Source organism: Felis catus, chromosome B4, assembly GCF_018350175.1.
Source record: "Felis catus isolate Fca126 chromosome B4, F.catus_Fca126_mat1.0, whole genome shotgun sequence".
NCBI classification, from domain to species: Eukaryota; Metazoa; Chordata; class Mammalia; order Carnivora; family Felidae; genus Felis; species Felis catus.
In genome coordinates, this window is record NC_058374.1 from 23,348,639 (window position 1) to 23,374,244 (window position 25,606).

The 25,606-nt window shown below is 42.1% G+C and overlaps 1 protein-coding gene and 1 long non-coding RNA gene across 2 annotated transcripts in view; one reads left to right on the forward strand and one right to left on the reverse strand.

The window, feature by feature from the left end:
* ARHGAP21 (Rho GTPase activating protein 21) overlaps positions 1-15,001 on the reverse strand; it is a 133,896-nt gene extending 118,895 nt beyond the window's left edge. Inside the window, 1 exon segment of the mRNA XM_006933312.5 lies at positions 14,548-15,001. Coding sequence (XP_006933374.4) covers positions 14,548-14,625 — 78 coding nt within the window. The 5' untranslated portion in view covers positions 14,626-15,001.
* Positions 15,002-15,810: 809 nt separating this feature from the next.
* LOC109501363 lies at positions 15,811-23,898 on the forward strand. The gene is made up of 2 exons (XR_002159353.3): positions 15,811-17,171; positions 17,423-23,898. It is a non-coding gene; the product is annotated as an uncharacterized LOC109501363 (long non-coding RNA).
* Positions 23,899-25,606: the final 1,708 nt, after the last annotated feature.

Below are 25,606 nucleotides of genomic sequence, written 5' to 3' on the forward strand. Positions count from 1 at the left end.
TGTGGCTTTGCTTTTCATTCTCTTAACGGTGCTTTACAAAGAGCAAAAGGTTTTAATTTTGATGAAATCCAATTTATCAGTTTGTTTTCTTTTCTGGTTAGTGCTTCTTGTGTCCTGTCTCAGAACTCTTTGTCTAACCCCTAAAGTCATACATATTTTGTTCTTTGCTAGAAGGTTTATTGTCTTAGCTTTTACATGTATGTCAGTGATCTATTTAGGGTTGATTCTTCTGTGGCATGTAAGGTAAAGGTTCATGTTTGTCCATATGGATATCTACTTGTTCCAGCACCACCTGAATAACCTCACTGAATTCAAATGATCAAATACACACACAAGGGTCTCCCAACTCTCCACTGCCTTCCACTGCTATACAGATCTATCATTATGCCAATTCTATACTGTCTCTATTTTTGTAGCTTTCAACATTATAAAACAGTATTATAAATAAGTAATATAAAACTACTCTTTTTCAAAACAGTTTTGGCTACTCTGTGTCCTTGGCATTTTCAAATAAATTTTAGAATTAACTTGTTTATTTATAAAAAAAATTTTTGTTAAGCCTTGCTAGAACTTTAACTGGGATTGAACTGGTTTTATATAGCAATTTGTGGCTAAGTCATATCTTAACATTGAGTCTTCCAATCCATAACATAGGGTATCTCTCCATATTTAGGTTGTCTTTAAGATATTAAAATCAGGCTATGTTTTTATTTCATTTTCCAGTTGTTCAGTGTATAGAAATACACTGATTTCTGCACAGTAGCGCTGTATCCTTGTGTCTCGTGACCTTGCAAAATCTACTTACTAGTTCTAGAAAGTATTTTTGGTAGATTCCTTACAAAGTTCGATGTGCACAATCATGTTGTCTGCAAATAAAGAGTTTTACTTCTTCCTTCCCTTTTTCCTTCCTTCATTTCCTTTTCATGATTTGTTACACTAAGTAGGCACTCCAGTACATTGCTGAATAGATGTACTGAGGGCAGACATCCTCACCCTGTTCCTAACCTTGCTAGCAGAGTATTCAAGATTTCTCCACGTATGATAGCTGGAGCTTTTTTCATAAAACTCCCTTATCAAATTGGGTAAATTTCCTTATATTCCAGTTTTCTGAGAGATTTTATGAGGAATGAGTGTTAAATTTTGTCAAATGCTTTTTCTGCATCTACTGAGATGATGACCATATGAGTTTTCTCCTTAATTGTATTATGTTAAATTGTTAAATTTGTTCATTATTAATATGTTAAAATGACAAGCTTTCATTTCTGGGATAACTCCCACTTTATCATGACATTATTATCCTTTGAATATACTGACAGATTTGACTTGCTAACATTTCGTTAAGAATTCTATCTACAGCCATAATGGTTCTTGGTCTGAACGTTCCTTATAAAGTTCTTGTCTAGTTATTACCAGGCTGATGCTGGGTCTCATAAAAAGGAGAGGGTGAGTGTTCTTCCACCTCGTATTTTGAGTTTGTATAGTATTGGTAGGATTTCTTTCTTAAACACGTGATAGACTCTATCCGTGCAGCCATCAGGATCTGCAGTCTTTGTGGGGAGGTTTTTCATTACAAATTCTATTTCTGTAACATTTATGACACTAGTTAGATTTTTTTTATTTCTCCTGTGCCAGTTTTGGTAATTTGTATCTCCCAAGGTGTGATACTACGATTTATAATAAGAAATACATATTTGGTCTTCATCCCCATTCCTGGCACAGAGTTCCTAAAACCCTGGAATTTCCTAAGTGGGGAAAGCAACAATGGTGTCTTTTGTTGTGTTAATGCGGTGACTTTTGGACTGCACCTAAGAATAGGGGCTGGTTGCCAAGAGAACCAACCCTGTGATTAGACTTGGAAGTTTCAGTCCCAACCCTCTGACCTCAGGGAAAGAGAGAGGGCTGGAGTTCGAATCATTCCCCAATGGCGAATCATTGAATCAATTATGCATATGTAATGGAGCCTCACTGTCAACCCAAAAGGATGGGGTTCAAAAGCTTCCAGGTTGGTGAGCATGTGAGGATTTGGGGAGAGTGGTGCACCTAGAGAGGACATGGAAGCTCTATACCCACACCCTTGCCCCACACCTTGCCCTAGGCATCTCCCCCATCTGCCTGTGCCTGAATTGTATTCTTTTAAAATAAACCAGTGATCTAGCCAGTAATATGGTTTTCTGAGTTCTGTGAGTCACTCTACCAAACTAATCGAACCCAAGGAGGAGGTTGTAGGAACCTCTGATCTACAGCCATCTACAGCTGGTGGGTCAGGCAACAACCTGGCAGCTGAAGGGAGGGGGCTGCCTTCCAGGAATGAGCCCTTCATCTGTGGGATCTGATGATCTGATGCTAGGATGTTATCTCCAGGTACACAGTGTCACAACTGAGTAGAACTGTAGGACACCTAGTTGGTGTTGGAGAATTGCCTGGGGTGGGAACCCACACCCCCCACAAACGCAAACAAGTCTGAACGGGTACCAGAATTCTTACACAGAATTTGCCCATTTCATCTAAACTGTCAAATTCACAGACATAAAGGTGTCCATAATATCCCCTTTTCATCTTTTTAAATGTCTGCAGTCTCTGAATGATGTCCCCTCTTTTATTCCTGATATCAGTATCTTCTGTTTTCCCTCTTAATCACACAAACTGATTTCTAAAGTCTGAAATCCTTTCCAGAGACTGACATAAAGTTGCTATCTGGTCCGCTGTCAATTCAAAGCCAACTAGAAAAGACATACTGTCAAAAATCTGCTAAACATTTCACTATAGCTTGGCAAAATCCAGTAGTATTCACTCTCTAGGCCATATGTTTTTGGTATCCTTATGCATCCTGAAGACATACGAAAATTTCAGAGCCTTAAGTATCGGCCTTTTTTCCTAGAGATCCCGCTTGATCCAAACATAGTGTTTCAGCAACTAGTTCAAGGTAAGAGTTAGATAAAAGATTATGATGATCAAATTAAAGGCAGCCGAGAGTGGTGACAGAAGCTAAGGATTAAACAGGGAAAAACGATTCCTCTTCCAAGTTCCTCTAAACTGAAGAGAATTTGCATTATCTCTTATCTAGAGCAGATGCAGTTCTAGTAACCATAAACTATGAATATGAAATGAGGTTTTGTCAATATCTTCAGCGAGGGATTCTATTTGATTCATACCACCCCGAGGGAGATTCCAATGACACCTAGTCTCTCCCACTAAGTCTATAGTGTATAGTGTAACCCTTGTCAAAGGGTACAAGGTTTCAGTTATGCAAGGTTCTGGAATTCTACTATACAGCACAGTGCTTATAACTAACAATACTGCACTGGACACTTAAAATTTGCTAAGAGGATGGATTTTTTTTTTCTTTTTTGAGAGAGAGAGAGAGAGAGAGAGAGAGAGAGAGAGAGAGAGAGAAACCAGGGGAAGGGCAGAGAGAGGGGGAGACACAGAATCTGAAGCAGCCTCCAGGCTCTGAGCTGTCAGCACAGAGCCCGATGCTGGGCTCGAACTCACAAACTGTGAGATCAATGACCTGAGCCGAAGTTGGACACTTAACCCAGGCGCCCCAGTAGATCTTAATTTAACGGGTTTTACCACAAAAATAACAGTAATAGTACAAATAGCAGTAGCAATAATACAGAGGCAAGAGGAAACTTTGGGAGGTGATGATTATGTTTATAGCCTTAATGGAGGGAATGATTTCATGGTATATACTTATCCCCAAACGCACTGAGCTGTACACATTAAATATGTACAGCTTTTTACATATCAATCATACTTCAATAAAGGGATTAAAAACACCAAGGCATTGGGGTACCTAGGTGGCTCAGTTGGTTAAGTGTCCAACTTGATTTCAGCTCAGGTCATGATCTCATGGTTTGTGGGTTTGAGCCCAGCATCGAACTCCATGCCGGCAGTGCAGAGCCTGCTTGGGATTCTCTACCTCCTGCTCTCTCTGCCCTTTCCTTGCTTGTGCTCTCTCTCTCTCAAAATATAAATAAATAAACTTAAAAAAAATTTTAAAGGCCAAGGTATCTAAAATATTCAGAACCCTAAAATATTTGGGCATCTAACAACTACTGTAACAGCAGGACCTTTGAAGAAGCAAGCCATGGACCTCTGTTTAAACAGCTTTGCATCAAAGGCAACTAGTGAAGTTTGGATTTCCTATTAACTCTCAGAAACAGTCTTTACCTAGGAAAAGAAAGCAAAGGAAGTCCATTCACCACTGCTATTCCTTCTTCTATTGATGTATTCATACCTGCTTTTTAGTATTTCTTGGCAAACAGAGATTCAACCATGGGGTCTAAGATAAACATCACTTCCTAGAAGAAAAATACATCGCATATTTGCCATGACATTCAAGGACATCAGTTTTCTCAAAGGCTTCTCTTAATCCTGTGAATTCAAATCATTCTCTTTTGAGATGCCTATCAACCTCCGTTATGCCTTCTCCATTTCTCTACTGGTCTCACTCTGTCAGATCCTCCCCCGGTCGGTCGGTGGCTTTGCTCCTTCTCCAACATTACTTTCAATGACTTCAAGAAATTCTGCTTCTTTTGCAGAATTAGCAATTGGACTCTATAATTAGCTTACATTGTATTTGCATTGTGATAACACAATGTGGATAACTAGTGCATCTCACAGTCCATGAGATTGAAAGACAAAATGGATTCAATGGACAGACAGAACAGGGGCTAGTGTTAAAAGAGGAAGGGTATGTAGAGGGAATTATTCTGTTAATAATTATTACTTACGTTAGAATGCTTTCTGAAACCTTTCAGGATGTATACTCAGATAAAGAGTACCATATATATACATGAATGATATATATGAAAGAACACATATATAGAGATAATGTGTATATATATGTTTTCTGCCGTTGTAACTTTTCCTAGTCTTGACACAAAGTTAATATGAACAAATGATTATAAGATGCACAAAAGAAATTATTCTACCAGTTACTTGCTCAAATATACCCTTCTGTCAATGACATGAAACAAATTACTTTTCTCATACAGCTAAAAGGTAACAATAGCTTCAATATGACCAGAGTCAGAATTCTATCAGTTTTTAAATGGTAACTTCTGATTAAAATATAACATACAAAAAAGTGGGACTATCTCACTGTTGAATTTTAAAGTGCTCTTTTGACTTAAAGTTTATTTGATATGAAACGAACATTACTTTGGTATATCAATGACCTGTAGAAATATATACGATTACAAATAGAAGAAAAAAATTGTAATGTTAATCCCAAAGTGTTCGCTGGCTTAGTCATTTAAATTCTGTCTCCATATTTCTGCCTGTTTTCTTTATACTGATTTCAATTTGGTCAGAAAAATTCCAAAATCAGGGTACCATAAGAATTCATTCAGACTTTGGAAGGAGCTATGAATGTCATTTAGGCCTGTTGTTCTCAAACTTGGAAGGTCACCAGGGAATCTTTTTTAAAGTTAAGGCTTTTCAGTCTCACTTCCAGGGATTCTAATTCATTAGCTTAATGGTGGGAACAAAAATCTGTAGTTTTATAAGTTATGCAAGTGATTATAACGATCACCCAAATTGGTCTGACTTAAATTCCTACCAAAGCAGGAATTCTGTCTGTTATTCCCCAAGTGAAGGTCATTCTATTTGCAAAGAACACATTCAATTTCAGTTACCTTCTATTAAAAAAAAAAAAAAAATTCTTCTGAATACTGAGCTCAATCAATTGGCTCATCTATCTATCCACTGACCTTAGTTCTGCCCTTCACAGCATACAAAATAAATCTTATCTCTTTTCCATATTACAATCCTTGAAAATAACTTGGTACAGTGCTTTGTAATTTTCGTTTCCTGCACTTACAAAATTGGTAAGATCCACGTATGTGTGTGTGTCTATGTCTGTCTGTCTGTCTATCTATCTATCTAGAGAGACACACACACATCCATCTACAGAGACACATAAACACAGAAGGGGTGCCAACCCACACACACTTCAAAATCTGTGTGTAACTTTCGACTCCCCAGAACTCAGCCACTAATAGCCTCCTATTGACTGGAAGCCTTACTGATGACAGAAACAGTCAGCTAACACATATTTTGTATATGATACATATTATATACTGTATTCTTATAATAAAGTAAGCTAGAGAAAAATGTTATTAACAAAATCATAAGGAAGAGAAAATACATTTACAGCACTGTCTTGTCTTTGTCAAAAAATGTCCACATTTTAGACCCACACAGTTGAAATGTCCATTGCTCAAGGGTCAATTGTATATATCTTCCCTATGGGCAGAGAAGGGTGCCAGTAATATGTTACTAAATGGAAAAAATAAATAAATTGAAAACATTTCCTAAAATCATTAAAATAAAGAAATGATTTCAACTAGGTGCCCAGAGCATTTCTTTCCCCTCACATTCACTCGGTAGGTAACATGTTTCCAGAAGCCAATATGCAGAACCCAGAGGAGAAAGTAGGTCTCCTTGACCAAGCTAACACAAATTCTTTTAAATACTGAATCTTTATTAGCAAAATGCTGGGGATTACAGATGTCTAGATATCTTGAGGTTAAAACAAAAAAAAATGATGCCTATTAATCCCCAAGATCATAACAGCTAAGACATATCCAGAAGAAATGTAATCATCAGTCCAGCTTTCCATCTATCGATATTCAAGGATACTCTCCGCATTGTAAGAAAAAGGAAAAACAAAATGTTCCTAAGAATGTAAGTTCTGTCAAGCTGTATTAAAGATTAAGGCAGTGAACAAGAGTGTAAGTCAAGAGACTGTGTCCTCACTAGGTTGTAAGAAGGAAAAAGAAGTTGCAGGATCAGGAGCAGGTCGCGTATGTAGCACTACTCATAATTGTGCCAGATGTGGATCTAGAACAGGGATACACATACAAGAGGGAAAGGCAATAAAAAAACCAATTCTGAATCAAAAACACACCCAATATCCAATAGAAGACTCAACAGCAGCTGGTGCGACTAAGGAAAAGTAAATACGCTCTTTAACTTGCCATCTTTTGGTAGTAATAGCTAGCTCTGGGCTGCCTAAAAAATTTCCCCAAAACAGATGAATATTCAGAAATATCAAATTTGGGCTCTAGATCTATTCTCTTATTCACAAATCTACACAGCAGGATTTCTTGCATAGTAATAGATAACCGGAAAAAAAAGAGGACTTACAAAAAACAATTTCCATCACATTTAGTTTCTTTAACCTAAGTATGAGGTGACCAGTTGTCTTTCAGATAATTTTAGAAGTACAAAAGGCCATCTTCCATATTTTTTTATGAAGTAAACTACTTGCACAATACTCGTTTTTTTTAAGAATAAGACAATTTCAACTAAAAAACTATTTTGGTGGAAACAATCCAGAATTAAGCTTTTAAATGGAGATGTCCTCCTCCTCCAGACCAATAGAACTTACAGGAGGCTCATAAGATTTAACATATTTAATTCTTTCTGGTCAATTGAAATTAGATAAATAATAGGACAATCTTTAAGCCCACTAACCTTTCGTTTTACTAATCTAATCACATCAACCAGAAAGAAAAACAAGTGCCTACCATATGGTCTTTCTGTAATAGAAGATAGCTGCATTCAATAACAGCATCTGTGCATCTTCAGCGACACTAGCATTGCTCATACTTAAATCACCATGTTGTTAAATATAATAAGATGACAGGTCCCTTCACAGAGCAAAGAACAAAAGAAACTGAATTATCACTTTCATGCTAGATTATCCGACCTGGTAAAAAGTACAGAAATGAAGAAAGGATCAGAGATTATGGAATCAAGGAATAAGGACTTCATAAAATGTTTAGCTTGGAAGAAACGAATGCTAAGGAACACGAACAATGTGTGGAGAAATCTTCTTTTGGCCGGGGTACTCATTTGTTGATGGCCTGTATCTAGTTATGTGTCCCACTCAATACAGCCAAATCTGGACTCCTGCGGAAATGTCCCTCCACACTTGCTGTTGGCTACTGCTGCCATTCTTAATTCTGACAGGCTTTACCTTTAATCCCGACCTGCAGCACAAAGCTTTTGACCCACAATGATATTCTGACATCTAGACTCAGGTATACAAAGGGACACATGTTTAAATAACAGTGTTAGATTACATGGTACTACAACTAGCCTGGAGTGAATCCTAGGCCTCCACTGGAAAAAAACACATGCTTTAAAAAAAAAAAAAGAAATTTTTAAGTACTGTTTTGAGTAGTGTGAATCCTTTTCAAAAAGTATTTAAGTATTACTTTAAGCAGTGTAGGCTTCCTAGAAACCAAATTTTCGCAAGACTAGTAACGTATTGCTTATTTTTTAAAATCTGTAAATGGTGTCTTCTTATTGCAGTTTTGGAATCAGGCAACAAAGAGAAAATACAAAAATAATATCACTCCAAATTCTCATCGTCTAGAACTAACAAGTGCTAACATTTTGTCATAGCCAATGTTGTGAACAATTTTAACTTACAATGAAAAGTCTATGATATGAACAATATTTAATAAAGAGCATTAATACATTGGCCATTCATTTTAAGAAGAAAAAGATCACCAATACAGACATATTATCTTTTTATAGTTTCCCCACCAGCCTGATTCCCCATCCACCAGTCTATTAATTACCATTATCTCACCTCTTAGTGCAAATCATTTCATTCATTTCTGCTGCACACTGTCTGGGTTACTGTTACTTGGATACCAGCTTCCCAAAGGGAAGAAAGATGCAAAGAAAAAAGGCACCAAAAATGTGAACAGCAGTTGGTCCTAACGGAAACGGAGGTCTCAGAGACAAAACACCCTACACACTTCTGTCTCATCTAAATTAAGCATTCACATGTTATGTACCCATAGATAAACTCAATAACACTTTGGAATTTTTCTTAAGTCTTGATTCACTCGTTCTTTCGCTCATTGGGAAAAAAAAAATGTCTGTGGGCCTATAATGTGCAAGGCATCGGTCTAGGCACAGAAAATACGTGAACGAAACAAACTGCACTGAACACATTCTAGATGTACGATCTGCCCAAATAAATAAGCAAAATCAGATGGATAAGCTATGTCAGAGGGAGATGAGGCGATAGGGGAGCAAAATACAACAAGGAAGGAGGGATGTTCGTGTCATGGAACAGGGGAGAGGCCTTCACTAAACCTAACTAACGGTCAGCAAAGGCGACACTCAGGTGACCTCAAGGCAAAACCTGAAGGAGACAAGGAAACGTGCCGTGCAGAGGCCTGAGCGGGGAGAGTGTTCCACGTGGAGGGCACGGCTAGTGGGAAGGCTCTGGGGAATGCCATGCCCAGTGTGTATATACAAGAGTCCAGAAGGGCTAGTACAGAGGGAGGACAGTGAAAGTAGCAGGAGGTGAGATCAGGGAGGTGGGAGGGTGGACTGGGACTATGCATGGAAGAACTTCGGCTTTTAACCCTGAGGGAAATGAGAGGCCCTCAGAGGAATGGGAGGAGAGGAGTGACCCTCTGATGTACAGAGAGACGGTACCATCCGCTCTGGTCTGGTTACCGTGCGGAGAACAGACTCCAAGCTGGCAAGCACTGAAGCTGAGAGACAGTCAACCCGATTTGCAAGGTATGCATGAGGGAGGCCAAAGATCACTCCAAGAAGCCTGACCTGGAAGGTGGGAGTGCCAGTGCTTGAGAGGAGGAGAAAACTGGGAAGGTGGGCAGGAGTGGTTTTCGACATGCCTCTTTACTATCTATCCAAGAAGAGACAGAGTGGCCAGGTGAATGCAGGAATCTGAATTCAAACAGGGGTGGAGACACACACACACACACACACACACACACACACACACACTCATAGGTGTATATATGAATTATCAGTATATACTTGATACTTAAAACCGAAGTGCTAACCATCACACCATGGAACCCCACTTGATATTTAAAATCATAAAACAGGGGCACCTGGGTGATTCAACCTGTTAAACGTCTGACTCTTGGTTTCAGCTCAGGTCATGATCTCACGGTTTCACAGTTTGAGTCTGATGCTTGGGATTCTCTCTCCCTCTCTCTATGCCCCTCCCCCACTTGCACTGTCTCTCAAAATCAATAAATAAACTTAAAAAAAACCCACTTTTAATAATAAGTAAAACCATAAACTGAGCACAGAGAGAAGAAAAGAGGGCCAAACTGAGCCCTCCTGTATATGAAGATTTAGCAGGCCAGAAAGTTGAGGAAACTTCAGGGACTGAGAAGGAGGGATCAGTGAGGCAGGCAGATCATCAAGACAGTACAATACACTGGAATCTAAGTGAACTCTGAATAAAAATTAAAGCCTTTCCTATGTATTCATTCATTAATTCTACAATATTTATTAAGCACCTACTATAAGCCAGACACAGTAGAAACAAACATGGCATCTGCTCCTATGGGGGTTGCAGTCCAGGGGGGAATAGAGATAAACAAACACGTAAGGACTATTCCTGAGAAAGTACAGGGTGTTTGGGGGATATCGCACTGGGGGCCACTAATCCAGCCTGGGAGGATCAGGAAAGGCTTTCCTGATGAAGTGAAATTGAAGAAAAGACCAGAATGATGAGTCAAAATCAGGCATGGAGGGGTGGCAGGTGGAGGAGGGGGAGCTGGAGGGAAGGGTGAAAGAAAACAGCATTTGTGAGGGTCCAAAGTGGAGAGACTTGTGTTGCCCCAGCGGACCTGACAGCAGTTCAGTACTGAAGTGTAGGAAGAGGTGACATATGACAGGAGAAGGGCAGGACAGGTGCCTTTCTTCCAAAGGCGGTGGGAAGCCCGAAAACTGTTTTCTACAGGGGAACATTGAGGAGGAGCACTCTGACGACTGCACGGGCAGAGCGTTGGCTGGTGACAAGGCTGGGCAACCGGGAGAGGAGTTCGGAAGTGAGAAGCCGCTGACCTGAACTCGGGTAGTGGCGGTGGGATTTGGAATGCAGACTCCACAGGACTTTGGATAGGAGCAATGAGGAGAGAGAAGGGTCAAGGGTGCTAACCTGGTCTTTGATGGGGACAGATAAGGAGGTGGCGTTGCTACTCACAGAAAGAAGAACTCAGCAAGAGGAGTCGAATTTGTTAAATTTGAAATGCCTTTGGGCATTTTTCTGGATTAAAAAAAAAACTGTTTGGTAAAGAGGCAAAAGGTTCCATAGGTCTGAAGATCAACTATGAAACCTGGGATGGAGCTGTAAGTTTAGAATCACCAGCATGCAGAATAAAGCCATGGGAGAGTTTAGTAAAGTGAAACCCAGGGAGAAGAGAGAGGAGTAGAGGAATGGCAAGAGCCTGGCTCTAGGTAAAGCCACCATGAAAGGGGCAGCAGAGGAAGAAGAAGCGGAGGGAGGAAGGGACAGAGACAGAGAACAGGAGAGCACCTGAGAAGGAACGAGGGGGTCTGGGATCGAAGCAAAGTGCACAGGTATTCCAGAAAGAACAGCAAAAGGATGAACTCTCATGAGTTCATACACAGGAAAATGCCTTCCTGTATCATTTACACCATTCCAAAATCAACCAACCATTGTCTTTCATCAGCTATGGCACACTGTAGTCCCAGGATAATCTAGGCTGGATGAAGAAGCACGCCATAAAATGAAAGAAATTAATTAGCATTAGTAAATAAGTCTGTCTTGACAACAGGCAGTGAAAAGTGCTAAAAATTCTATCACTGGGCAACACGAGGGCCTACAGACAAAGAGTGAAATAAATATGAGAAATAGGAAAAATAACATGCTCTAAAAAGCCGAGGAAAAAGTTTTTGCCTTTGGTTTAAAAAAAAAAAAAAAAAAAAGCAAGTTGGACCCTAAAGGATGAGCTCTATAGGGTATGAAAGGGGTGATCAGATCACCAAATCTAAACTAAGTGATTCTGTAAGCAAAGCTCCTCAAGGCTGGCTGTCAGAACACTTCACAGATGAGGCTGTACACACACACACACACACACACACACACACACACACACACACACCCCAAAGCACACTTAGCCAGCTCAGAGTGCAGGAAACCATATTTTCAGATATCCAAAGTATTTAATTCTGTATGAAGAGAACTGTGCTATCCTTACCACACAATCCTTAAATACATTCTCCGAAATTGTCACAATTCATTATTTGAAGAGGACTGTTATTTGTTTGGTTTTTAACCTTCTGATATATTCTTGGGGAGTGGTGCTTACATTTATTCATGTATCAACACAATTAGATTCTAATACAGAAGATGAACAAGAAGTTTCTGAATGTTTTCCAACAAAGCAATAGACCTTATCTATAAAAAGTGGAGTTAGCTAATTAGATAAATCCTGAATCAGAGATTTCTGTTAATTCACTGCATCGATTTCTTCTGTCCTGCACAGTTAAGTTTCTTGGATGATTAACAGCATCGATATTAAGACATATATGCTCGTCTCTTTTTAGGTTAAAACACATACCAATTTACTATTCAAACACACATTTAGGAACATAGCTATTGGGTTTCTAAAATTTTTTAAAGAATGACAGTATTACTTCAGAATGTAATACTTCTAATAAAATTAAACACAAAATTAATTGCAGTGTCAAAGACTTAAATTATCTATCAACCCGAAGTATTCCAGTGGCAAGTCTCATTTTATTACTAATAAATACAAGATTTAACATGCTTCAGAAGTATCAAGGAGATCTAAATACACAACAATGAAACAGGCAATAATTACTCCTTACCCTGAGATTTTAAGATGCTGTCTGATAGCATATAGCCCCTTTATTTCTATTTCGCATAGAATGTAAGCTATTTACCTATTCTTTAAAAACCCAAACAATATTATAGCTTAACACCAAACTCAAGTTCTGTGTATAACCTTTAAATGAGCAAAATACAGGCAATGTAATGTTTTCTTGTTTCCCAAACTAGAAATAATGTGGCCATCCCAGCAGTAACATCCAAATGAAAACAAATTTCACAGTCCTTAAAAAAATACATAACTGTCAGTGTTAATATAAGCCAAGTTTGCAACTGGAAACATTGCTTTCTAGCCAAGGACAAGATGTGTCTATTAGAAATTCTTGGTTTCAGGACAACCCTTAACTGACAAAAAAAAAAAAAAAAAAAAAAAAAAAAGAAATCAAATAACATTAGTTCTTGCAAATATAATGCAAATAGCATGCTAATTAAAGTATTCACAAGACAATGACAAATAAGGCTTTGGGACCACAGCACATATTATTATGTAACTACAATACACATTAAGCAATCACCAAAGTTGTAGGGAGGCCTTCCAAAAGGAGTTATTATGGTTTACCATGATCAGAGGATTGTGGTGTTATACTTAATCACATTTTACCTGCAAGCAGGTGTTTACAGGTGTCAAAAAGTAAAACACTGGTTCTAACTGCAAACCTACAGTTCTAAAAAGTTGCACAGTAATGGCATACTGTGCCTACCTCCCTGTATTTTCTGCCTAAACTTTCTAATCCAATATGAAGTCAGATACATGAAGCAAGTTCTTCTGCATGCTTTAAACACAAAAATTTAACCTGATTCATTTTTACTAAAATGCCAAAACTCACACACTCAGAACTAGAACCCGTGGCCGTAAAGTTAAAATTTAACACTTGCAAAGCACAAATGACAGAATGAGAGCAAAGGCTCTTTGGGGGATGTTACTGTTATCTATCCCATCCGTCAGTAAAAATAGAGACGGCTCAAAAGTAAAGTTTAAAATTCAGCACATTTAGCAAGCAAATTACAGAAATCCCCAATAACCAAGTAAACACAATACAGTCATTACAGAACTCCAAACATGAAGAGAAAAAAAGAATACGAGAGGCAACGGGGTACATGGGTGTAATAAATCAATGGATTTTCTGATTTCTGACCTGCCTGCTCCAAAAAGTTTCAGGAAGCCTGGCACAGAATCTTCTGAGCCCTCCCAGAGACGACGGGCTAAAGGCGAGGCAAGCCACCTGACCCCCCGGGGCGGCTCACAGAACTTCTGAGCAGTGAAAGGCAGGCATCAATAAAAGGACAGCAAAGGCAGGAGATTTTTCAGGGAGTTGGAGTTACAGCTCTATAAATCTTTTTTTTCCAAGGCTGTGCTTAAACTGTCCACGGGGAAAGACCTGTTTTTCTACCCAGAACAGAGGTCCACACCAACGGTAAGCCGGAATACCCACCAAAGCCAAAGTGAGACTGAGGTCCCCTGGCAACAAGCGTCACCAGCTCCCCTGGCTCCACCTCTGAGGGCAAATCTTGGCCACGGACGCTCGAAAATGCACAAAGGCACCCCGTAAGCAGCCCAACTCCGAAACTGCTGGAGGACGGGGACTGAAGGAAAAGACACCCGTCAAAGTATTCCCAGCCACCTGCAAGGGGAGAATGCCCAAGTCTGAGGTGATGGGCATGATGGGGCATTTCAAAATGAGGAAACCCTTCTTGCAGAAGCATCGCTGGAAGTTCCTGGAAACAAAAATGGGCAAGGCTGCACCGCCCTAGGGTCGAGCGGGGGCGTTCCCACAAACCAGTCCAAAAGGGCCCAAAGCCTGTCCAGCTGACCCCCCCAGCCAGCAGGACACCCTGCGGCCAGTGGCCCAAGATGCTGCCTCTGCACTTACCTCACACGTGGGGGACGCACAGGCCTTGAGCTTGTCACCATCTCCCTCCGGTAGCCCAGTCCGACGTGTGGCCATCATTTCATTTCAAATGACAAAGAAGGGACCGACCCTTTGGAGTCCACATTGGGGGGAGGGATGCTACCACACACCAAAAGGGGAAGAATTCCACACCGGGCTCCCGGGAGGTGCAGGGCTGGTGAGACAAGTAACGAGCCAGGGAATGAAATGCTTTGATGAAGCCCCTTCAAAACGCCCGATGATTTGTTTCTCCGGACTTCAACTGACTTCACCGTCTTCGTCCATTTCTCAAGACTTGAAAAACAAAGACGATGGGTCTTCTCGGCAGCTAACGAGGCCAACTGCGGACCGCGGTCCCCCTCCTCCTCGGCGTGACTCCCAGACCAGGAGGAATCCGAGTGGGTCTCGAAGGCTGGAACGTCAGCTCCCCGAGAGATCTCTCCTGGAACAGGGAATGGTTACAAGGGCATGAACTTTCTCCAGACGCTGACCTTAGCCTTGCCACATGTCTACACCAAGTTCGCCTTTCCACCACTTGGAAAGATTATTCGTCCACGCTGATGGACCTCACGCACGAAAGAGGAAATAATCCTCCTAGACAAAACTGTCCTGATTTCCTATAAATCAGGAAAAAGACAGAGAGAGAGGGAGAGAGGGAAGCCTCAGAACTGCACGGTGGTTGCGTCAAACACGCCTGGTTGGTGTGCAGCCTTCAAGAAAGAATTTCCCTTTTCTCCAAGTGCATTTTCATCAGTGTGTTTTCTGGGCAGAAGAGAGAGTGTCTACGCTCTCCGGCATCACCCAGACACTTAGGCGTAGCGGAAGTTTTCTCCCCACGAGATGAAAATGGAATAATACTTTTCAAAACCCCTGCTCGCTCCTCTCCACCACCCCCCAAAAAAATAAAAACAAAAAGCCAGCCTCGGAGGCCGGCAGCGCTGGCTCGGCCGGCGTTTGCAGGCGAGCCGGGGGAGTCTGGGCGCCCGCACCCGGCGCCCCCGCGCCCCGAGGCTGCCCCGGAGGAGGCGGCTGTTTTGCTTGGCCCGAGGCGGGGCTGGGTGGGGAGGTGTGCGCGGCCGCGGGTGGGACTCGGGAGCAGCTCCGTCTCAGGGACATTATTCCGGAGCGACAGAAATGAAGCCGCAGCCCGGGCAACTTTTATTTACTTGCTTCTCCCCAAACTACCATTCGACGCTATCTTTCCCTTTCCCTGGGGCCACCTAGGGAAGAGAAAAAAAAAAAAAAAAAAAAAGAGGAAAAAGAAAACCACCACCCACCTACCACGATTTCCTCCGCCCCTTCCAGAGGCGGGTCGGTGATCTCGATCTCCCGGGAAGGGCGGCCCAAATATGTACTTTTAAAAAGGTGTCGGGAGACCCGGGGGAAAGACAAAAAAACAAACAAACAAACAAAAACAAAAAGAAAAAAAAAAAAACGGAGGGCTTACCCTTCCCAGCCCGCCTGGCCCAGCTTGCGCGGCGCGGCGGCGAGCAGGAGCGGGGACGCGGGCCGGGCGCCGGGCCCGGCCGGGACGCGCTAGGCCGCAGGCTCGGTTAATATTCATGAGCGAACGGGAGGCGCCCCTCCTCCACGGCCGGCCGGCCGGACCCCGGCGCCCGCCGCCGGCCTTTGTGCCCTTCCCTCCTTCCTCCGGCCCTCCCTCGCTCCGCACACGCGGGCGCGGCCCCTCCGCCCCCGCCGGGCGCCCGCCGCGGACTCCCTCCGGCCCCGCGCCAGCGCCGGGCGGGGTGGCCTGAGGTGGCGGGAAGGGAGGGAGCCCGCGGCGAGCCGGGCTCTCCACACCCGCCCGCGGGCGCTGCGCCCTGTCGGCTACGGCGGAAAGTAAAACAGACACGCACCGGAGAAAGCGGGGCGAGAGGATCCGCTCGGGGCTGGCCGGCCCCAGGCAGCGCGCCCCGCACGCCCGGAGCGAGCCGGACGGCGCGGGAAGACGATCCGGCGCTGCCCGCCCGCCGCCGCGCTCCGAGGCCGCCGCCCCCGGCCGGCCGCTCCCAGGCACCGCCGCGACCTGCCCCGGCCGGCCCCGGGCTCTCGGCCGCCGCGGGAGGGCGTGGGGCGGGGCGGCGGCCGCCGGACTCTCCCCTCGCCTCGCCGGGCCGGGCCGGGGCCGCGCTCGGGCGCCCGCGATCGCCAAGTGACAGAAGTGCCTCGCTCCGCTGCCGCGCCGAGCTGTTTCCCGGGGGCGGATTTCTCGCTTCTTCCTCCCTGGATCCACCTCCTCCCACTCCACCTCCTTCCCCTCCCCTCCCCAGGGGAGGCTCTGAGGCTGAATATTTTCTGTCTTGAATAATACGGTCCCGGGAACCGACGCTGGAGAAGGGGGATTAGCCGGGGTAGGGGGTACTCACTCCAACCCCCTCCCAAGGCGTCTCCGACCTGCAAGCCCTCACTGCCGCCCCCCCCCCCCCGCTCGCCAACACCCCTCCCAGAAACCAGGCTCACACAAAACCTTCCCTGCCTTCTCCTGTCTCCCGAGGGCAGAGCGGGAGCGGCCAGGAGCCGAGGTTTCTACTGGGGAAGACTCGATGCTTGGCGTCAGGGGCGTCAGGGGCGTCAGGGACAATTCTATGACTGGATTCGCGAATGTAAGGGGTCACAGGTCCCACCAGACTGCGAGGAACACATCTTGGCGAATCTTTGCCCCCCTCCCTTTTTTTTTTTTTTTTTTTTTTTTTTGGCTGCGGGAGGGGAAAGAACCAGAGATGCGACGTGTGACTTCAAGATAATACGGGAGTGTCCTTTTCACGCCCAACAGCAAAATTGCTTCTCCTGTTGGGGGAAGGGGGTCGCAGCGAGGCGTGGTTCATTCAATTATTTTTCCTTCTTAAATCTGCAGACAGCTGAATGAAGCCGGCGCGGCTAGCGGAACTGAGGAAAAGGTGGCTGCGCCGCTCCACTCTACAGGTCAGAGCCGCTCCGGGGACCGAGCGCCACCGCCGCCCCTCCCCACCCAATTCCGGGGCCTGCCTCAGACCGCAGGCGGCTGGCTCCGCCCCGCCGCGCCTCACAACATCTCCCGCTGCAAATGGCCCAATCGGGAGACGCGAGGAGAAAACAAGAGCCAATCAGGCGCTGCTGACTCAGGCTTCCCTCCACCCTTGGCCCCTCCCCCGGTAGGAAAAGCCACCGCCCCTCTGTCTCCCCTTCCCACCCCCTCACCACCCCCCCGGGAGGTGGCTCACCGGCTCCAGTCCCCGTCCGGCTGGAGTGGGGTAGCCCGCTGAGGTGGCGGCGTTTGTCACCTTGTCACCCTCATCCTCGCCCCCTCCCAGACACACCCCTTCTCCCTTTCCCAGTCCTCCTGCTGGTGCTGTTGAGGGTCATTTGTATCCTCACACCGGCAGGGGACCACCAGCTATTGTGTCTGATCAGCTGCCACCACCATCCTGAGGGAAAAGAACAAAACCAAGAAGCTATGTGATCTGCTTACCTTTTCCTTCTTTCTTAACCACTCTTTCCCCTGAGATTTTAAGACGCCTCCCCATCCCCTGCTCCCTGCCCGCCGCCAGGGGTCCTGTTTCTTGATTTGGGCGGGATGGGAGGTGGGGGGGACACCACTCCCTGGAGCCTGAATACCTGTGCCTTAGTTTTTAATATTCCTCAGAGTGGAAGGTGACAAACATTTAGAATATACAACTAAATCCTCGGCCTCAATTAGAGGAAAGACTTTGACTGGATCATCTTTATATGGCCATGAAATTTGCATGTTCGTGACAGCCCCTGACAAAACTAGTCAGCCAATAACAAAGAAAGGGAAAAAAAAAAAGAATAAAATAGAGGGGATGCCTGCCAGTCATTTGGTAATTTACTGAATAGCCCACTGGGCTATAGCAGTATCCAGTTCTAGATACTGTTGAGTAAATTAACAAGAAGTGAATAGAAATGCAGGGTTCAAGTAGCGTACATCTAGTGGGCTTATAGAATATGTCCAGAAAGGGAAAACAATTTCAAGCACAAAACAGCTCTTTACAAATGCAAATGTGCATGCATGGAGTACTTCACCGCTGAGGACATCTAGGGTTAAGATTTTTGCAATGGAAATTTTCATAAATGTTGATTTTGAAAAAGATTTTCAGTTTGGTAAAGGAGAGTAAATATTGGCCATGGAAGGAGACATGAAAAGGAGGTTAACCCATTTTAGGAAGTGTGGAAAAATAACATGACCTAGAAAGACATTTCTGTAAGAGGTAAATGGAAGCATCCAGATCACAGTCTCGCTCCATCATTTGCCTTGTGACTTAAGGCAGATTATTATTTATGTGTCCGAGTACTAGAGCTATCAAGTAATAAGAGTGCCTGCCGTCTATAAAGCACTGCCTCTGTGCTGGGTATTCCTTCAAGAGCTTTGCACACAACGTAAGGAGATAGCTGTGTGACAGAGCCAGGATTAAGCCCAGGCGATGGGCTCCAGAGTCCGTGCTTTTCTCCACAACACTATACTCCAACACGATACTCCAACATGGTTTTTCACAGTCATAACAACAATATTAACTAACACTTAGCTTATTATGCGCCAATTAGTGTGCTTTGTGGGTAACTAATTTAATCTCACCTCTGGGTTAGGCATGATTACGATGTTCCGTATTGGGGAATGTTTTTAAGAGCCATTATGGTAAGTTACTGTTATATGTATCTTATTTCTGTTAGGATAGGAATGATCATGATGTTCTAAAAATTGGGGAATGTTTTTGAGAACCATTGTGATAAATTGCTATCATATGTATCTGTGCGTTAGGCTATCTGGATGGACAGGGACAGTAGCACAGAACTAAGAGTTGGGAAACCTGGGTCCTAGTCCTTTCCTGGGACCTCCGAGTAGGACATCACCTTTCCTAGCTAGCTGGGCTGTTGAGAGTGTCGAATAACATAATACGTGTGAAGGGACTTTCAAAATGTAAAAACATTATTCTGATTACATTATTTGTCTTATTATAAAGCAGGTGTTTATCCTGTCTCCCCGACTGGGAACCCTACTCTTTATAACATTTTGTCGTTATGTATTAGGAACATTTTAACCCGGTTAAAAATTAGGCCCATTCCTTTCTTGAAGGCATGACCAATAATAGTATTTTATTAACTGTTTGAGCTCTCATTTAGATGCATTCTAAGCAGACCACTGTGGACACTCTCTGGGCGTCTATAAAGTGGCAGCCATCAGCCAGTCATTCGCCATGCCAAAGGTGTAACTGGTGGAGAATGTAAACCCTTGGAGTTCCCTTCAGCTGCCCATCTTGGGCATTTCACTCATTAACACCTCCACCAGAGGGAGGGCAAGAGAAAGGAAAAGGAGCCAAACTTCCATCCTGCGGCTACTTGTTAACTGCTCCAGTGAGAGATTTGGTGAAACAATGAGTTTGGGGATCACTCTAACTGAAAGGAGATTTGGAACTAACTGTGGGTTTCACAGTTGATATCTTGATAGTTTTCTTTACCCTAAATACAATGGATAAGCAAGAGCTAACAGTAAGTCCACCTTTGTTTTACTTTGGAAGGCTAATATGTTCCTCTTTTGTGCAAAGCCAATTAATAATCTAGCTTCTTAGAAATTTCCACACCTATATTAATAACTACCAGACGGTCTTGTACACTATAAGTCTGACGATCTAGGCAAGACATTTTTAAATATGGGACTATATCCTTAAAATGTAACTTTTGACTTTGTTAATGACACAATAATATTGTTTTGGTGAACCACAATCAAGGAAAAATGTCGAAGCCAGAAATAGAGCCAAGTGTCTTAACCTCTGGTCTAATGTCATTCTGTTATAAACTATGGATGATTTCTACTCTGAATATAGAAGCTGGCAATTCTAAGAGGCACAAGTGTTTGCCATTGAATTCCACAGATGAAATGTGTAATTTGGGATGAAGCATTTGTAAAACTATGTGTCTGAGGTGGTTAAGACCAATGGCTCTCAGAAGAGTGAGCATTTTTTTTTTTTTTTGGTCTTAGGACAATGCTGTAGACTTCTTTTTCATACAATACTAAAAAGATACATTACCTGCTAATATTTCCTTGAAAAGGCCTTTGATGTTGAACTGAATAGCTCCAGAAAGCCCACCTCTCTAGCAAAGCATTCACTACTGTAATCAAAAGAAGGGAGTGATTTTCCACAATAAATAATTTCTAAGATTCTTCTTCCGTCATCACCTCTTTTACATTAGTGATGTAATTTACTAATTTAATGTTCTTCATTGGCGAGATATATGACCTTATTTCTGGCCCCATGATTACTATCATCAGTTACTAATTTCGAATCTAAAGGATAGACACTATTTAATTCAATGCATACAGTACCTAGCAAAGTGCCGCATGCAATAGGTATTTTTGAATAATTTCTCTGCCCTCAGCTTTGTGGTTTCTTTTTCCTCTAAACTAGTACTCTCCTTGGGTTTTTCTTTTTGGTTTGTTTGTTGCTGTTAATTAGCTCCCTGATCCTAAACGATCTTTTATTGTTATTTAACGGTAACTGAATTTTGTCTCCTTTTCTATTTGCATTATAAACTTCTGTAGGGAAGATTCCTGGGGCTTTTACTTCTCTTCAGGCCCCCATAATGCCTAATAATGTGCTTTTGCACATAGAAATCACTTCAAAATTATTCAAGAATGGAATGATGATTGTTTCACTGTTATTCAGAAATATTTATACCTCAAGAAATTCCTGGCTGACCAACAACTCTCCAGAGGAAGAGTTGGAGGAAGAGTTGGAGGAAGATATGTGTATATATGTCTGTGTGCATATGCTTAAAATAGTATAAATCACAAGAGGCGTCTACTAAGGGAGCTCTTGGTGTGGCCCTCAACTTCCAGAAATGCCACATCTTATCTCTTTACTTCACTTCTGTTGACTGAGATGCTTTTTGGCCTCAAGACCATGCCAGAAATGAGTATCACTTGCGTGTTGTCAGTTATAAAATATTAGCCCATAGCTTATCCATAATCATATATCAAACATTTTCTTCTAGATTCAAATTATTTTTCTATACCAGCATCTCCTCAATTAAAATTGAGTTGTTTGGTAGTCATGTTTATCAGCATTATTAAGATTGTATTTCTAGATTTAAAAAAATAAGCATAAAAATCTACAAGTTTTTATGTTATCCTAGGAATCCTGATTTCCATTTATAAGCATTCCAATTTTCCTTAAAATATGAGACAAGTTCTTAAAATATTTCCACCCACCCAAATACATATGATCTAGGACATCGTGTGAAAATATCATGCAATCTGCGTAGAAACTCATATTACTGGAAAATTGAAATATGTTTTTATTATCTTGGAATGGAATACTAAGTCCTAACCATTGTAACTAAGAAACTGTGCTAGCAATTGACTCTGACACTACAGACCTAATCCAGAGCAACTAAATCTTTTTCAACAGAATGCAAAAAATCAGCTAGCTTCCCCTTTTCATCTTCAGGGAGCAGAAGTAGGAGAGACATCTTAAAACATCTCCATTACTTGATTCACTAAAACTCTGGGTGTCTTTTAATATTCTCTAGCACTGTAGATTACATTCCTCTATTCCTATAATTGCCTGCATTCCCTACTAATCCAAAAGTCAACTAACCAAGGGTTCTTCCTTCAGATAGGAAAGGATTGCAGGATAGTATGTGGCAATTCACATCTGGACTTAAAGAGGAAAGATGCAGGCTTGCATAACTTTTCTCCTAAAAGATTTTTTCAATTAAATTTTAATTTTTAAAAATTGCAACATAAAAGAAAAAAAAAAAAGACTTTGCAACCATGAGAGAGGCCACGCTTGTATCCCACTTTACAAACCCACCCTCTTGCTTTCTTCCAAGCTTCTCATTGGCTGGATCCAACAGGAAGACAAAGGTACTAAAAAAATAATTCCTCCACTCTGTTTTTTATAAACAGAAATCTAGATAGCAAATCCTGATCAAAGATGGTTGGGAAACAAATCAAAAGACTTATGAAAACATTTTTAAATGGGGGGGGGGGTCAAGAAGATGAAATAAAGGAGCATATTAATCAAATGAGAAAGAAAGGATATATTATAGAAGACAACTTACCCCAATAAACAGAAAAAAATGGAGATAAATGTTTTACACCCTAAAGGAAATAAAACATACTAAAAGTGAAATACAAGAGAGTGAATGAGATATAAAAGGAGTTGGAAGAGCTAAGGAAAGACACTGAGAAGGAAAAAAATCATACCATTGTGGAAGTAATGAATTAGAAATAAGGAAGAAAAAGAAGGGATATCTGGCAGAAAATAGACTGATGGCAGACTAAAAGCACAATAAATACAAAGGAAAAGGACAACAAGGTTAAAATGATTCAACAGGTGATAAGAAATATGGAAGACAAGTAAAAAGAATCAAATTCAGAGAAATTGATTCTCTAACGACGAGTTTACCATGAATGAAACGCAAAGTATTCAAAGACATAATGTGGGAGACTGCTGAATGTCCCCTAATATCTGTTCTCACCTTCTTCTGTAAGAATACCATTTTAGCTGAGCACATGATCAACAAACTAGACTGTATTTCCCAGCCTTCCTTCTAAGTAAGTGTGGCCATATGTCTAAACTCTAAGCAATGAAATGTGGGCAGGAATGAGTGTTTGCTATCCTGGATGTCTTCTTTTAGAAGGCTTGAATCCGTGCCTTCTTAGTCCTTCTTCCCCTTCCTGGTGGTTGTAGGTAACGATTGCTAGATGTAGCAAGTAAAAATAGAGCGCCGAGTTCAACTGGAATTTCAGATCAACAATGAATACATTTTTAGTATAAGTATATATCAATTACTGCATGAGACATATTTATACTAAAAAAAGTATTCATTGTTGATCTGAAGTTCCAATTAAACTGGGTGTCCTATATTTTATCTGGGAACACTCCTGGAGATAGTGAAAAGTGGAGCATATGCCTTTGACCCAGAGAGGGAAGTCACCTGTGGAAGATGGCAGAGACATTGCAGCAGGCCTGAAATGGCCTACTTCTGGATTGTTGCTTGAAAAAGACCATAATTCTGTATGTCACCTCTTCTTTCCCTAAGGACCATGGTGTTCTTAAGATCTTTGGAACTTAGTCTTTGTTCTAAATGATGTGAGAAAATTTTTTTTTTTTTTTGCAATTCCAACGATTAAAAGGACTTACTGTGTTTCCAGAATTGTTAAAAGAGAATAATCACTTGGGGAAAGTTATGAAACTTTGAGTATAATAAAAGCAACCTACAAGCAAGTCGAAGTGAATCATCTAAAAGCAGGGGTTCGGCAAACTATGGCACACAGACAGAATCTAGTCTGCTGCCCGTTTTTGTAAATAAAGTTTTATGGGAACACATTCACACTCTTTTGTTTACATGTCTATTGCTGCTTTAACACTGTAATAGCAGAGTTGAGTAATCATAATAGAGACCATGTGGCCTGCAAAGCCTACAATAATTTCTATCCAGCCCTTTGCAGAAAAAGTTTGCTGACCTCTGACCCAAAGGAAAAACACTACTGACCTCAGAACTCTTGTCAGCATTAATTGACTTGAGAAGAGTTTTGAAGAAAAAAAAAGAATGTGACTTAAGGATCACAACCATGTAGTCATCCACATTCAAATGCAGCAGAGATATGTAGAGATTTAGGAAGTCGCGTGTCCCCAAAGCAATTATATGATATAATAGTGTAACCAACTAAAGGGTGGTTCAAAATAAATATGGAAGGGCCAAGAGTCAACTGAAAGAATTATTGAGATGGTACAAAATTTACATGTTATAAACCTTGAAAAAAAAGCATGACAGTGAAAAGTAATAATACGATAAGTATAATAATATACTAGGACAAAAATGAGCATACGGAAATATTTGAGAGATGGAAAGGGGAGAAATGGAAGAAAGCATTCATTGCTTTAATTCCTTCATTGGTTATGGGGGTTACAGAAATAAGATTCTTAGGTTATTTGAGACAGAATGCTTGAATGACTAACTAATTTGAAATGAAATGAAAAGACAAGCCACAGACTAGCAGAAGATATATGCAATTGATTTATATTGAGAGTTTATAAAGAGTCCCTATAAACCAATACATAAAATAGAAAAGATAAGCAGACAATTCACAAAAGAGGAAACACAAGTGGCCACTAACCCTAATGAAAGATGCTCTATCACTGGAATCTGGATAATGCAAATTAAAATGATAATGAGACCATTCCAAACCCATCAGACTGCAAAAATAAATCTGATAACATCAAGGGTTGAAGTGTTGAAGAACACAGAAACTCTTACACACTGCAGGTGGGAAATATAAATTCATAAAACCAGTCAATGGCAACACTACTTGCTCAAGCCTCAATCCCTGGATTGTCTGCAAGATCAAAAAGGACTGTTATCTTCCTCTCAATATCCAGTAGGCTTCTCAAATTTAAGACTCTAATCCGCTCTTCCCACATTAAGTGGTAATTCTGTTCCCTCTACAGATCCAGACTAAAACATCCAAGGCAGCCCCAAGCCCTCTTTCTCTTTCCCTTCAACATCCTGTCATCAGTAAATCCTGGCAGCTCTCACATCAAACTACATCCAGAATCACCTCCACAACTGTCACTCATACCCATCTGTCACCTGGATTATGATGACAGTCTTTAACCGGTCTCCTGGTTGCTGCTCAACACCAGAGCCAAGGTCACCCTTTGAAGACCTAACTCAGATCACATCACTTTTTTGCCTTAAACCTTCTACTGGCTTCCCATTCCACTCATTAAAAAAAAAAAAAAAAAATCCAAGTCCTTACCATAGTTTACACTGGCCTTGTTGGATCCACCTCCCGGTTATTTGCTCCTGTGCTGCCACACCAATTTCCCTGCTGTTCCTCGAACACACCAGGCTGGTTCCCACCGTTCCTGCTGCTCACCCAGTGTCTGCACCTGCTATTATCCCAGCCTAGACTATGCATTCTCCAAATACCCGCTCGGGTCTCTCCCTCATTTCATTCAGGCTCTTACTTAAACTTCACTTTATTGGACAGGTCTTCCCTAATTACCCTGCTTAAAATAGAGCCATATTTACCTAC